This window comes from Cucurbita pepo, chromosome LG14, assembly GCF_002806865.2.
Source record: "Cucurbita pepo subsp. pepo cultivar mu-cu-16 chromosome LG14, ASM280686v2, whole genome shotgun sequence".
In the NCBI taxonomy this organism is placed as follows: Eukaryota; Viridiplantae; Streptophyta; class Magnoliopsida; order Cucurbitales; family Cucurbitaceae; genus Cucurbita; species Cucurbita pepo.
In genome coordinates, this window is record NC_036651.1 from 4,138,072 (window position 1) to 4,153,734 (window position 15,663).

Consider the following 15,663-nt stretch of genomic DNA (forward strand, 5'->3'; position numbering starts at 1 on the left):
TTGTTAAAGCATCTGTCATTATTGTGGTGTTGAAGGTCATATTAGACCTAAGTGATTTAAATTGAAAAATTTTCAAAATGAAGAAATTCTCAAAACATAAAATTTAACCATGTATTAAGAAATAATTTTTTCATGGAAAATAGAACACATAAATTTAGTCCAAGAAATAAATTTTTGCATGATGTTGTTTGTTTCTCATGTGGTAAGTTTGGACATAAAGATTATTCTTGTTACTTATCCAAATACAATGTCTTTAATATGAATGCAAACGTGGAATGGATTCCTAAATTTGTGAAGACTAACTTTCTAGGACCCAAACAAGTATGAGTTCCAAAAGATCAATTTTGAATATCTTTGTTTTTAGGTTTGTTTGAAAGCCTCCAAGAAAAAAATAAGTGGTACTTAGATAGTGGTTGCTCAAGACACATGACGGGTAATCTATCCAAGTTTGTGAATCTTTCCAAGAAAGAGGGTGGCTTAGTAACCTTTGGTGATAACAAGAATGGTAAAATAATTGGTAAGGTATTATAGATAATGACGGTTGTAGTTGATGGTTTAAAGCATAACTTATGTAGTATTAGTCAATTATGTGATAAAGGTTTTAGAGTTGTATTTGATAAGAATAATTGCATAATTGAAAATGCTAGTGATAGGAAAATTTTGTTTGTAGGTAATAGAGATGATAATGTGTATACTATTGATTTGAATGATTATCCTACAAATGATAAATGTCTTTCGATTTTGCTTGATAACTCTTGGCTATGGCTTAGAAGACTAGGACATGCTAGTATGTACGATTTCAAATATTTCAAAAAATTCATTAGTTAGAGGTCTTCTCAACTTAAATTTGAAAAAGATATTCTTTCAAATCTAAAAATATGATTTCTACCCCTAGACATCTTCAACTATTACCTATGGACTTATTTGACCCTTCTAAAATGGCTAGGAGCAAATTATTATGCTTTTGGAATAGTCCATCATTTTTCAAGATTTATTTGGGTTTTGATGATAAAACATAAGAATAATGTTTTGAAAAGATTTGCTAGTTGTGTAAAAAGAGTTCAAAATGAAAGAGGGGTTTTAATTACTAAAATGAGGAGTTAGCGGGCCGTATAATTTGATAGTGTTGCCTTTTAAAAAATTTGTGAAGATAATGATTTTTCTCATGACTTCTCCTAACCAGTGTGGTTGAAAGGAAAAGGCATACTTTACAAGAATTTGCTAGATCAATGTTAAATGAGTATGATTTACGTAAATATTTTTGGGCGAAAGCCATTAATACAGCTTGTTATATTTTAGATAGAGTTTTAATTAGACGATAAAACTACTTATAAACTTTGTCATAACAAAATTACAAATGTTGAGTATTTCAAAGTTTTTAGTTGTAAATGTTTTATTTTGAACAACAAAGAAAAGCTTGAAAATTTTGATTCAAAAACGGATATTGGTATTTTTCTTGGTTATTCATCTACTCGTAAAAAGAAATTTTGGAGATTTAAAAAGCAGAGAAATTGTTTGAAGTAAAGAAGAGGTGAGCCAAAAGAATGGAGGTATGCCTTCTTTCATCCCAAGGACTTGATTCTTGGTGATCTCGAACAAGGTGTGAAAACTCGTTCCTCTATTAATTTATTTAATAATCTTGCTTTTGTTTCTCAAATTGAACCAAAAAGTCTTGAAGATGCCGAAAATGATGAGTTTTGGATTTTAGTTATGCAATAAGTTTGGGAATTAGTCCCTACGCCCCTAATACTTCTATTATTGAAACCAAATTGATGAAAATGGGAATATCATTAGAAATAAAGCTAGGCTTGTAGCTCGAGGTTATTGTCAAGAGGAAGACATAGATTATGAAGAAACTTTTACACCCATTGCCATATTAGGAGCTATTAGAATGTTACTTGCTTTTGCTTCTTACAAAAATTTTGTATTGTATCAAATGGAGGTGAAAAGTGTATTTTTTAATGGTTATATTATGGAGGAAGTTTATGTAGAACAACCTCCCCGATTTGAAAATGTTGAATTTCCTCATCATGTCTATAAGTTGAAAAATACTTTTTATGGCTTAAAACAAGCTCCAAGAACTTGGTACGATAGACTTAGTAATTTTCTTTTCGGGAATGATTTTAAAATGGGCAAACTCGACACTCCACTCTTTATTAAGATTAAAGAAAATGATATGCTATTAGTGCAAATATACGTAGATGATATCATATTTGGTTCTACTAATCCTTCCTTATGTGAAGAATTTTCTAAATGTATGCCCAGTGAGTTTGAGATAAGTATGATGGGAGAACTTAGTTTTTTTCTTGAACTTCAAATCAAACAACTCAAGGATGATATCTTTATCGATCAAAAGAAATACACTAAAGATTTGCTCAAAAGGTCAAGTTCAATGGAGGTAAGATTGCAAAAACTCCCATGAGCACATCCACTCAGCTTGACAAGGATGAAAAAGGTAAAAGTGTGGATATTAAAACTTATCGAGATATGATTGGATCTTTACTTTACTTGACCGCTAGTAGACCCGATGTTATGTTTAGTGTATGTCTTTGTGCTAGGTTTCAATCTTGTCCTAAGGAATCTCATTTACATGCCGTTAAAAGAATATTTAAATATTTGCTTGTAACTATTGATTTAGGATTGTGGTATCCTATAAATATTGAATTTAAATTGATCGTAAAAGTGCTTGTGGAACTTGTCAATTTCTTAGTAGTTCATTAGTTTCTTGGTTTAGTAAAAAGCAAAATTCAGTTGCATTATCTACTACCCAAGCAGAATATATTGCAGTTGCTTGTGCTCAAATTCTTTGGATGAAACAAACTCTTTGTGATTTTGGATTAAAATTTGATAGTATGTCTATATTTTGTGATAATACAAGTGCTATCAATTTAACCAAAAATCCTATTCATCCCTCTAGAACTAAAACATATTGACATTAGGCATCATTTTATTAGAGTGTATGTGCAAAATGAACATATTATTCTTGATTTTGTTAACTCTAATAATCAACTAGCCGATATTTTCACCAAGCTGTTGAATGAAGAAAATTTTTGCAAAAATATGCTCTAAATTTGTTGTTTTATAGTTTATGAATTATTTACTTGGTGTGATGTTTCGTAATTTCTTGAAGCATTAATATAGGGGAGAATATGCTCTTAAGTGAAATTTATGATAATATATTAGCATGTATTGATATTATTACATGGACAGTGTATTACCTTGGTTTTTAGGAATTCTTGTTGAACTGGTTTGTCATAGTAAAAAAGGGGAGATTGTTGGCTTTTTGGCCCTTGATCTCATTTTAATTAATTTCAATCAATTAATTGATTGATTGATGTTTTGATGATAACAAATCTTACTTTTAATTATTAACTATATTTTCAGTATCTTGAACAGTCCACAATATGAGGTCAGGAATAGCGATTTCAACGACTTTTTAATTACTCAAATCAGAGCTAAAACGAAGAAATTACATCGAGACAACCTACCTGATGTGATGATGTGGCAGCAAAATCAAAATGTATGAAAGTATGACCTTTATAATTTTGAAATAGTAAGAAATCGTAGAGTTTTTCTTATTATTATATTGCTAAATAAAATGATTTTTACATAATAAATTTGAATCTAACAGTTACTCACATCGATTTTTATTATTACTATATTATATTATTATATTTTAAAATTTTTGGTGGTTATTCATACAACTTTTTATTATTATTATATTTATAATAAATTTTGAATTTTAATATTTTAAAAATTTTGGTGGTTATTCACACAACTTTTTATTATTATTATATTTATAATAAATTTTGAATTTATCAATGGACTGTGGCTCACATGGATTTTTATTATTTTTATATTATATTATTATTATATTTAAAAAATTAAATAAATGAATTTGAGTAATTTTTTTATTTATTTACTTTTAATCTCTACATTCCATTATTTCTAACACAATCCAATGGTCAATATTAATTCCTATAATTTTGTCACTTTCTCCCCTGTATAAACTCATCAACTTCCCCACATTTTGAACACACAACTTTCATAAATTCTTCAATCCTCATTTGTTTAAAGTCTGCTCCCTCTAACCTTCCAATTTTATTTTTATTTATCTTATTCTTGAGAGAGATTTTTTTTATTGTACGGTGAGAAAATAGTTGTGAGTGCTTCAAAATATAAATTTACTCTTTAGAGAGTTGTGGTGTGTTACTACCAAAATTCAAATACTTGTACCGGTTTGATCCTGCACCGTGGAAAGGATTGAGTTTGCTCTTGAACTCGTAAAAAGAGTGGTGTAGCGATTTGGCTCTGATCCATGGAAAGAGTCGAGAAAGTTTTTTATTCAAATTTCCAAGAGGCGCTTGGGAGTGGAGTAGGTCGAGTTTGACCGAACCACTATATAACTACGATATCATATTTTCGAACTCTTTCCTATTTAATTTCAAAATTATTATTGTGATTTATTGTATGTTCTACTTAATTATTGTTTTGACTTGAATTATTTTGTTCTAGTAATTATCATCTTCTACTTATGTGTAAAAAGTTTTCATCATTAGAAAAATTAATCATGTTTAAATACTTTTATTGTTAAAACCCTATTCACCTCCTCTAGGGAGTCCATATCAATCCAACATCAGACTTATCAACGATAATCTAATCCTATGATCCTGCTTAAGTGAATATCCAACACAGTTTTAAACAACACCCAAGATTGCTATCAGGAGAGACTGCTGCAATGTTCATAATAATAAGTTTTGAAATACTAAGAACAACTCAATTGCTCTATGTTTCTACACCCCAAAACTTCAAGATTTTAGCTCGATGTTTAGTTTTCAACTTATTAATGATGATGATGATTTGATTCACATATTCTAAGGTAAGTTTAGTTTCGAGAAGACATACACCACTGATATATAATCTTCAAGGTGTAAATTTATGTTTTTTTTGTGAGATCCCACGTTGGTTGGAGAGGGGAACCGAACATTTCTTATAAGGGTGTGAAAACCTCTTCTGAATAGACCCGTTTTAAAACCTTGAGGAGAAGGCTAGAAGGGAAAGTACAAAAATGACAGTATCTGCTAGCGGTGGATTTGAATTGTTACAATCTGTGAGATCCCACATCAGTTGGGGAGGAGGAGAACAAAACATTCTTTATAAGGGCGTGGAAACTTCTCCTTAGTAGACCCGTTTTAAAAACTTTGAAAGGAAGTCCGAAAGGGAAAGCCCAAAGAGAACAATATTTGTTAGCGGTGGGCTTAGGTCGTTACAAATGGTATCAAAGCCAAATACCGGGTGGTGTGCCAGCGAGAACGCTAGCCCCTGAAGGGGGGTGGATTATGAGATCCAACATCAATTGAAGAGAAAAACGAGTGTCAGTCGGAACGCTGGGCCTCGAAGGGAGGTGTATTGTGATCCACATCGATTGGAGAGGGGAAAAAGTGGGAACGAGGACGCTAGGTCCTGAAGGGGAGTGGATTGTGAGATCCCACATCGATTGAGAAGGAGAACGAAACATTCTTTACTAGGATATAGAAACCTCTCCTTATCAAACGCGTTTTAAAAATCTTGAGAGAAAACCCGAAAAGAAAATTCCAAAGAAGATAATCGCTGCTAACAATGAACTTGAGTAGTCACACATCGATCACATATTTAGTAGCAGAAACTCTTGTTTGCTTTCGCACGTTCTTACTACATAAGGTATTTACCAATAAATTTATGTTAAATTTATATCGATTTTTCTACATGCTCATAATCTTGTAAATTAACATTTTCATTAAATCGTTAAAAAAAAACCAAAACAAACATTAAAAAAAATGTAAAAAAATGTTAATATAATATAAGTAAGAACATTTTTAATTTATTTAAAAATTGTATAATGTTTATATATTAATTAAAATTTTAAAAATTTTAAAACCCGAAAAAAACTAAATTATAAATTCTAACTTTCGATTTATATTTAATTCAAGGATCGTTTTTCTAATTTAACCGTCGATTCAAAGCCAACTATAAAAGTGTGAGTTTCAAATCTAGAGTTATTGTCCTTAATTTATCCAAGTGTTCTTGGGTATGGGATGATAAATTATTGCTTGACTATTTATTACAAGATTTGGAATTGTTTGAATGATTGTGATTGAGTAGCATAAAAGTTGGCTCGTGTTTATGTTTGTAAGACTTTTTCATGACTACATAACCGACATGATAGACTCTAGGATAAAAGAAACAAAATTGGATATGTGTAGCTATCTCATATGTGTAGTCTTGTCTTAGTCTTAGACTTTTTTCGTCATAGGCGAGAACAGTCGACAAAGGATTTTTCTAATGGTGCCGAGTATCACAACCATACTATGAAGATCGTAGATTGTAATCTTCACGTGTGGATAGACAAGACGACAACCTTCAAGTGGAACTCATTCGATTACGTGAGGATTGGGACAAATAAGTGTCATGATGCGACCTAAGATAATTGTAACGATTCAAGTTTCTAGAATAAAATAAAATCAAATAAAAATAAAATAATTAATTAAATGTAATTTTCCCGAAAATCGAGGGATTTCCGGCCAGACTTTTATTACCTAATAGAAACATTCTTATAAGTTTTGTGATCCTAAAATCCTAGAATGCCTTATTGGGAAATGTCTTGAGATTATTTTTATATTCCTATGCCTTAGTACATCCCTTGAAAACGATCTTCTCTCCAAACTTTCTTCCGGAACGTTGGGGTTGCTCTTCGGAGGAAGAATCGAGTGGAAGTAAGGTATTGATGTCGGGATCATTGTGTCGAAGAAGGTTGACCATCGAAAATCGGTGTTGAGGACGTTGTGGGATCGTCGACGCGTCGCTGGAATCAGAGAGGCGGAAACTAGGGTTTCGTCGCTTGTCGGGTAAGGAAGGCAAGGTTTTTGGAATCGGGTCGAGCTGTAGATGCACGTCCAACAGCTCCGGCAACTTTGCACGCGTCGCTGAAATCGGCTCGGTTTCGTCAATTCCCACAGCTTGGCTTGGTAGCTTGACTTATTGGCTCAGTATCAATATAATATATCGATTCCAAGGTTTTCGGCCCTTCCAAAGCCGTTTCTGCCCTTAGTTTTACCATCCGAGGTCAGTATGGTTCATAACCGTTAAAGACAGATTAGGTCGGGAGTTTATTTTGATAAATAGCATGAGATTTAGCTAGGGTATGTTATGAAAGGTTCCTAAGTTTTTATGTGATTATTATAGGACATATTTAACCGTTGGGATTAGCTTATAGTGAGTGACTTCGGCCAAGGCCATTGAGGTAAGTGACCTTATTGTTGGAGTTAGTTTACTACGTGTTNTTTCCCCGAAAATCGAGGGATTTCCGGCCAGACTTTTATTACCTAATAGAAACATTCTTGTAAGTTTCGTGATCCTAAAATCCTAGAATGCCTTATTGGGAAATGTCTTGAGATTATTTTTATATTCCTATGCCTTAGTACATCCCTTGAAAACGATCTTCTCTCCAAACTTTCTTCCGGAACGTTGGGGTTGCTCTTCGGAGGAAGAATCGAGTGGAAGTAAGGTATTGATGTCGGGATCATTGTGTCGAAGAAGGTTGACCATCGAAAATCGGTGTTGAGGACGTTGTGGGATCGTCGACGCGTCGCTGGAATCAGAGAGGCGGAAACTAGGGTTTCGTCGCTTGTCGGGTAAGGAAGGCAAGGTTTTTGGAATCGGGTCGAGCTGTAGATGCACGTCCAACAGCTCCGGCAACTTTGCACGCGTCGCTGAAATCGGCTCGGTTTCGTCAATTCCCACAGCTTGGCTTGGTAGCTTGACTTATTGGCTCAGTATCAATATAATATATCGATTCCAAGGTTTTCGGCCCTTCCAAAGCCGTTTCTGCCCTTAGTTTTACCATCCGAGGTCAGTATGGTTCATAACCGTTAAAGACAGATTAGGTCGGGAGTTTATTTTGATAAATAGCATGAGATTTAGCTAGGGTATGTTATGAAAGGTTCCTAAGTTTTTATGTGATTATTATAGGACATATTTAACCGTTGGGATTAGCTTATAGTGAGTGACTTCGGCCAAGGCCATTGAGGTAAGTGACCTTATTGTTGGAGTTAGTTTACTACGTGTTGTATGATGGTGCGTGCCCTATGGCTCCTGCATGCACCATGTTTTATTATGTGATATGACTATATGATGTATGAATTATGTGACTGTTTATGCTATGAACGTAGTGGGCTATGTTGATTGTTGACTGTTTATGTTATCTGAAGTTATGAATGATATGTTAGTAATATATGCCATGAAAATGTTGATTGATGTCATGGATACACGTAGTATTATCGAGTTATGTCATGAGATGTTTATGTAACTGGAATGTACTTTCATGTTATGTAATATGTCATGTAATGTAAGTCATGTAACATGCCATGTGATATAAGAAACGTAAATGCGATGTTAGCACTGCTTATGTAATGTCATGTTAGATATGTTAAGGGACCTCATGCATATATGTATGTCACGTGCATCAGGATTCTTCCCTTTTATGTTACGAAAGAATGAAATACAATATTTATGTTCGCCATGATATCATGCGGGCCCTTTTCTGTTCTTTAGTGTCCGGCGACGTGTAATACGTTATGCCCGACCAAGTCAGGCCCTGGGGTACGTATATGAGCCCGCCCGGTGGGTCCATGTACGCGTATATGAGCCATGTGTGAAGGAGTATCACACATCCAACCCTACCTGGAATAGAAAAGCGCCCAAGGCCATGTAAAGTTTATGAAAAGTTAGGTCATAACCCCAACAGTGGGGTGACTTAATGAGTATTTCATAAAATACTCCAGCCACGTGCTACCTACATTTTTCATTTTTTAGGTAAAGGCAAGGCGCCAATGTACGGTTAAGGGCGGAGCTGAGGACACCATGGAAGAAGTTGGAGATGTGATATTTTTAGGAGTTTATATTTATTTGATTGTTTTAAGTTATAGCATTGATTATTGTTTTATTTAGATTTATCTTGAATTTAGTTATTGAAGGTTTATTTTTTGAGATAGATTTGTTTTGGATTTATGAATCGTTATGAAAGACTTTGTTGCGTTTTTTGAAGGTTATTTATGATGAGCTTTCGTGTAATGAATTATGCATGCATGGGTGACGTCACTAATTAGGTTTAGAATATTAGGGGCGTTACAATAATGGTGCATCATCCAACACAATGAGAAGAGTGTATTAAAGCCAAGATGAGACATACGTAAAGTTGGAGAGAACGATGGCGACATGAGGTTGAAGACAAGCTCGAAGAGGAGTACAACCTTAGACCATAACCTCAAAAGTCGAGGTTTCAATATGGATTTTACCATGTGGCTCTGGAGTTAAGCCTGTCTATATGAAATATTAAAATTTGCCAAATTTGATGTTAATCGAACACCCGATGAACGTTCCGCACGGTCATATGATCATTCGCCAAAATCACGTTTACTCTAGAAAGATCAGCATATGCTTGAAAATGTACCATACGGGGAGGCATGGTGACACCTCACCACCACCCCTATGGCGTATAACCTAAGTGAGCTACCTTGTGGCACATATGTGCATCACAATATGAGTGAGCATTACAAGATGAGTGACTTGGGCGTCTTCCTTTGAAATAAAGTTTTCAAGGACAATATCGAACGACACAAGTGCACTAATATTCCACGCTAGCGCATGTATCGGAGGTTGGTATATGCACCTGCTATCCAACATGGAATCCATAAATGACTTTACATGGACACATGAGGGTTTATTCCTCAATAGAACTCACATGGATGGATGTTTGGGATGCCCACGACGATATAATTAACACATGGTTTGATTTTCAATAGACATGTCCGAGCAAACTATGATGGTCAAAGTCGTCCCACGACTTAAGATTGCTAGCGTTATTAATTGATAATATATTATAAAGTTAGAGCTAAAATTAATTTTTTGGGAAAAAGAAAATATATCACTAATATATATATATATATATGTCATAAAGTTTTGGTGTCCTACTTTGAGAACGGCACACCAAAACCAAAAGAGGATGGATAAGTTGGTTCAGTTAATTGAACGGTAAAAAATAAAAAATAAAGGGAGAGAGATTCAGTTAAAAAGTAAAAAGGTAATTTTGTAAGTGTAGTGGGTTGGTGAATTGTTTTGTTATGGTAATTAAGTCATCATCACTATAACGGGTTTAGTTCACCTACTTAACCACGTTTTGTGCTTAACTAACTCACTTCCCAAACACTAACCCACACACCAAACACAATCCAAACTAATTAATTATTTTATTATTTTATTATTTTATTAATTAACTCAAATACCAAATCTCATATGTCGTTGTGATTTAGCTAACTACATTATTTTTTATATATATATATATATTCTTAATTTATTATAAGATGATTATTTATTTGATAAAATTTTCGGGGAAAAAGGCTATTATATCAATTAAAATTATTGATTTTCATCTATTTTATAAATAAATTTTATTGAATTAATAAAATTAATAAAAATTATTGATTACTTAGCTTATCATTTCTTAAATATATTTAAATAATTAATTAGGGAAGTTAAATTCCCTTAATTCATTCATTGTTAATATATCACAATTTCACGTTATAATTAGTTAATTCAAATTAATTTTTTTCATTAATAATAATGAACTATAGTTAATTAAAATTAATTAACTATTACATTGTAATGATTAAATATTCAACTAAAATACCAAATAATCATAGTCCACGTGGAAAACAAGCCTTTTAAGCGAAATACCAAATTTGCCCATGCAAACCTAATATATTTACAGACGGTTGGCTTTTGGAAATGTTTGGCGCCTTGGATGGAGCGGCAGTTGCGGCAAAATCCACGAGGAAAAAATGAACGGCTGAGATTAGATATGAGATTCCATCCTTTAGATATAGTGTGTGTGTGTGTTTGGGGAATCTATTATAGCCCTTTTTGTTTGGTGTTCTTAGATATACTTTGAATGTTCCTTCTTACCAAATTTATGGGTAAAATCGTAAATAAATTTACTCCATTATTGAATCATAAACAAGAACATATAACTCGACCGTTAAAGACATTTATTTCATATAATATATTACATTTGGTTGATGTTGAGTACATACCGTAATTAATGGGCTAATCAATTGAACTCTTGTATACGTACTATAATTAATGGGTTAATCAATTGTTTGCTTATATAATGTCTCTTTCTAAAACCTTCTCTTAAAACTGAGGTTAGAGGCTCGAGCATACGTCGTTTGGCCGTAAGCGACTCACGAATGAATTGGCTTCAATTGTGGTTGGAAAGTGAGTGCGGAACAATTGCAAGTGTGCTGGCATGGGAGTAATTAAATTTTAATTAACTAATTAATTGTTGATTAAATTAGGGATAATGGAGGGTAATTATCGAATCCACGTTAAAGGAGGAGGAAGTGTGAGAGTATAAATAGAGGAGGGGGTGGATTGATTCCAATTCCAGGACGGGTTTCTTCGCTTCCTCTGCTGTTCAAGGAATAACCACCTCCTAAAGATATACCCACCCCTTCTTCCTCTCTCTCTCTCTGTTCATTTTTTGTTCTGTTTCAGAGGGAGCTTCCGTTTCTGGTCTCCAGATGTAACGGAGGTTCCTTCACCTCTTCTTTTGTTTTCGGATTCTAGTTCTCTCAGGATTTTGATATCTTTGTTCTTATTGTTCTTGGCCAAATTCGAACTCATGACTGTCCCAGGTTAATGGAATTTCACTTTGATTTCTTTGTTTTTTTTAATTTTTGGTTCAATGTTCTGTTAATTGATTGATTCATTCGTTCATTGGCGTTTTCTGGTTGTTGTCGGTATAGAGGTGGTTTTTGTTTGCTTGTTTAATCTCTGGTTTTTGTTTTTGTTTTTGTTTTTGTTTTTGTTTTTTTTCTATTTCTATGTTGATTTCTTGATTTTTGTGTTCTTGTTTGTGCAGTGGAGATTAAAAATCAACTAGAGAAATTTCTAGAAATGGAAATGGAAATGGAAATGGAACTTGGTAAATTCTGTTATCGATTGTTTGTTTGTTTTGTTTAGAAGAGTGGTTTTGAATCTGTGGAATCTCGATTTCGAATTGGTTTGATTAAAATTTGTTTGGATTGGTGAAAAATTAGGGAAGGAAATGGAAGAAATGGGAGGAGAAGGGGGAATGAAAATTAAGGGCGTGGAGGGATATCCGTGCGATGAAAACTCGCCTAGGGGTGTGTTTGAGATTCCGATTATGGGGACGGATTCGGACCAGAGCGAGAGCAGCAGCGGCGGCGGTGGCGACGGTGACGCTGGGGGGAGTCCGACAGCGGCGGAGAAAGCGCTAATACCGGCGGCTCTTCTCCAAGAGATCGGTGGAATTCCATGGAGGACGATGATTGGGTCCATAAAGAAAAAAACGATTTGGAGATTCTCGACGTTTCCTTTACTGGCTGCGGGCTACGAGCTTTCGCGGAAGAATTTCAAGAGGAAATTGGCTCGGATTCGAAGCGCCGATGAAGGGATCACCAGCGATGATATTCCGTTTTGCAAACCTTCATGGAGGAACTATGGGTTCTCCGAGCTCGCCATCGCTACCAACAATTTCAGCCCTGGTATGAAACTTCTAAATTTAGTTTTACCCCAAATTTTCATTCTGTGATCTATAATTGTTTGTCTTATTGAATCATGCACGTATAAGTTCTAACATCTTTTAGTAGCTATACAGATTTATTACACAAAGCCTTCGTTTGATATCGATTTTGTTCCTTTACAATTGAGCGAAAGGTTTGAGAATCATATCTCATTCAACTCATCTTCCCCCAAACAAACAGTCTCTACTTAATGAACTCTTATAATTCAATCTTGCTCCATAAACTTGAGTCCTTAACTTTCTTCCCGGTACTCACAAGCACACCGCTAACAAATATTGTTCTCTTTGAGCTTTCCCTTTTGGATTTCCCCTCAAGGTTTTTAAAACGTGTCTAGTAGAAGGAGGTTTCTACACTCTTATAAATAATGTTTCGCTCTCCACCCCAACCGTTGTGGGATCTCAATTCATCGCCCTTCAAGGCCCAGTGTCCTTGGTGGCACTCGTTCTCTTAATCGATGTCGTTCCCCTTTCCAGTCGATGTGGGATTTCACAATCCACCCCCTTCGGAGCCCAACATCCTCGCTAGCACACCGCTCGGTGTCCACCTCTCTTTCAGGGCTTAGCAAGGGCACACTGCCCGATGTCTAGCTCTGATACTATATGTAACAGCCCAAGCCGACCGCTAGCCGATATTGTCTTCTTTGGACTTTCTTTTTTGGGCTTCCCCTCAAGGTTTTTAAAACGTGTATGCTAGGAGGAGGTTTCAATACCCTTATAAATGATGTTTCGTTCTCTTCTTCAACCAAATCAGAATCTCAAGTTGCAGATTGCTTCATGAAGTCTGTTCCATATCAGAGATTGAGTGATTATGACCTCCGTAGACTCCCTTTTCCTCTTTTCAAGAAAAAGCTACTTTTTGACCGAAAGAAGAGTAGGCTGTCCAAACCTCTAAGCAAATATACATGTTCCCAATACTGGAATGTATTAAAAAATTTGACAGTATGAGATTTTGCAGCCTTATTTATTGCATCCTTGCCTTTATGTCTCTTTCCAAATCCCAAGTGGATATCTGTAAGTTTTCATAGAGTGTTTTTGATTGGTACAAGTAGAAATTTGGTCAGCAGCCTGTCATGATATGTAGCTTTGAAGTCAATGGCGTCCAAGGACTTTTCATTGAATATCAATTCTCAGAAGTTAGCAGCCTTTCATAATCAACTAAAACCCAACCACTTTTCACACTGAACTGTAGATTTGTTATGGTTGTCTTTATGGTTCCTAATTATATGCTTTGTTTAAACTATTTCAGAAAACTTGCTGGGAAAAGGAGGGCAAGCAGAAGTTTACAAAGGTTGTTTCGCCGATGGCCAAGTCGTGGCGGTTAAGAGACTCATGAAAAAGGAGAAGGAAAACGAGGAAAGAACTGCTGATTTTTTATCGGAACTTGGAATTATCGCCCATATAAACCACCCGAATGCTGCACGATTGCTCGGGTTTGGAATTGATGGTGGCCTCTATCTTGTCCTTGAATTCGTTCCTTATGGCAGCTTTGCCTCGTCCCTTTTCGGTTCGTCACTTTTCCTCGAGTATTGCATTGGATCTCATTAATCGAGTTCTACTGTTTGAATTCATTTGAATTAACAAATTAACACTAAGAGCATGGCTTGAATTGAATTGGTAAAATGAACATGTATTATTAAGGAAAAGAAAAGATGGATATGTTTGGCTGATGAAGGTAATGCTTTCAATATCAGGTGCGGAATCTCTGCCATGGAAGATAAGATTCAAGGTGGCTGTTGGTGTAGCAGAAGGACTGAACTATCTGCATCGTGAATGTCCTAGACGCATCATTCACAGAGATATCAAAGCCTCAAACATTTTGCTCGACGAAAACTACGAACCACTGGTAACGCGTTTATCCAGCTGGAGCATCGGTTTCAGGCAATTTTTTTCCATATTAATGAACGCCTTTTCTTTCTTTGCAGATCTCTGATTTTGGATTAGCGAAGTGGCTGCCCGAAAATTGGGCTCACCATGTCGTCTTCCCCATCGAGGGAACATTCGGGTGAGTTATAACAACACGGTGATTCTGTTCGACTCAATTCGATTCTTATAACAATTATATCAAGAACTATGAGATTCCTAAACTGCCACAGATATTTGGCGCCAGAGTACTTTATGCATGGAATTGTGGATGAGAAGACTGATGTTTTCGCTTATGGCGTTTTGTTGCTTGAGCTCATAACTGGGCGCCATGCAGTTGATTCGAGTCGACAAAGCCTCGTGATTTGGGTATGATTTGTAACTCCATAGCTTCAAGTATTATCCATGCAGTTGTAACAAATATGTATGCTTAGAAAAGGTTTAAATTTTGCAGGCAAAACCATTACTTGATAGCAGCAGCTTCAAGGAATTAACAGATCCAAAGCTAGGAGACGACTACGATCAAACCGAGATGAAACGAACGATGTTAGCAGCTTCAATGTGCATTAACCATACGTCGTCACTGCGTCCACATATGAACCGGGTAAGAGGAGGGTCTCATGGACGTCCATTTATCTCTATCCATTATAGCTCACTGGAGTGTTGTGGTGGGAATGTATGTAGGTAGTGCAGCTGCTGAAGGGAGAAGATGGACCAGTAGATCAACTAAAACAGAAGTCGTTGAATGGGGATCGGTCGCTCCTTTTGGAAGCCTGCGACCTCGAAGATTACACAATTAACTCGACCTACCTCAAGGACCTTACTCGTCACAGGGAGCTGGCTTTGGGGTGAAGGCTGCTCTGATGTTTGTGTTGAAAGTTATATATGATGATCAAATGATGCCTATGCAATTGAGTCCAAAGGCTGAGATATTATTGTTCACACAAGTCGGTGTCCCTTTTATGGCTCTGTTATATGCCCCTCTTTAAGGGCTCTTCTTTTTTTTTTGTCAAAATGCATATAGAGATGATAGAAGGGCCGCTTAAATATATATAAATGTGTGCATTTTCGTTGGCATAAGAGAAACATAAATTGTATATTGTATTTTATATGCTTGTGATACTCTTTTTTTTTTTTTTTTTTTTTTTTTTTTTTTTAAGCTC

The 15,663-nt window shown here is 35.3% G+C and overlaps 1 protein-coding gene across 2 annotated transcripts; it reads left to right on the plus strand.

Annotated features, from left to right (window-relative positions):
* The first annotated feature begins 11,490 nt into the window (after positions 1 to 11,490).
* LOC111810234 (receptor-like cytosolic serine/threonine-protein kinase RBK1) lies at positions 11,491 to 15,613 on the plus strand. 2 transcript variants are annotated; one of them, XM_023696881.1, is made up of 9 exons: positions 11,491 to 11,729; positions 11,957 to 12,019; positions 12,135 to 12,602; positions 13,887 to 14,144; positions 14,332 to 14,483; positions 14,563 to 14,642; positions 14,734 to 14,869; positions 14,955 to 15,104; positions 15,185 to 15,613. In XM_023696881.1, the coding sequence occupies exons 1-9, from the start codon at positions 11,717 to 11,719 to the stop codon at positions 15,350 to 15,352; spliced, it is 1,488 nt and encodes a 495-aa protein (XP_023552649.1). In that variant the 5' UTR covers positions 11,491 to 11,716; the 3' UTR covers positions 15,353 to 15,613. The 2 variants fall into 2 exon arrangements, with proteins under 2 accessions (XP_023552649.1, XP_023552650.1); XM_023696882.1 differs by lacking the exon at positions 11,957 to 12,019.
* Positions 15,614 to 15,663: the final 50 nt, after the last annotated feature.

Coding starts and splice junctions, on each gene's coding strand:
- LOC111810234 (XM_023696881.1), top strand. Junction 14,643..14,733: donor CCCATCGAGGGAACATTCGG/GTGAGTTATAAC, acceptor AAACTGCCACAG/ATATTTGGCGCCAGAGTACT. Junction 14,870..14,954: donor GACAAAGCCTCGTGATTTGG/GTATGATTTGTA, acceptor TAAATTTTGCAG/GCAAAACCATTACTTGATAG.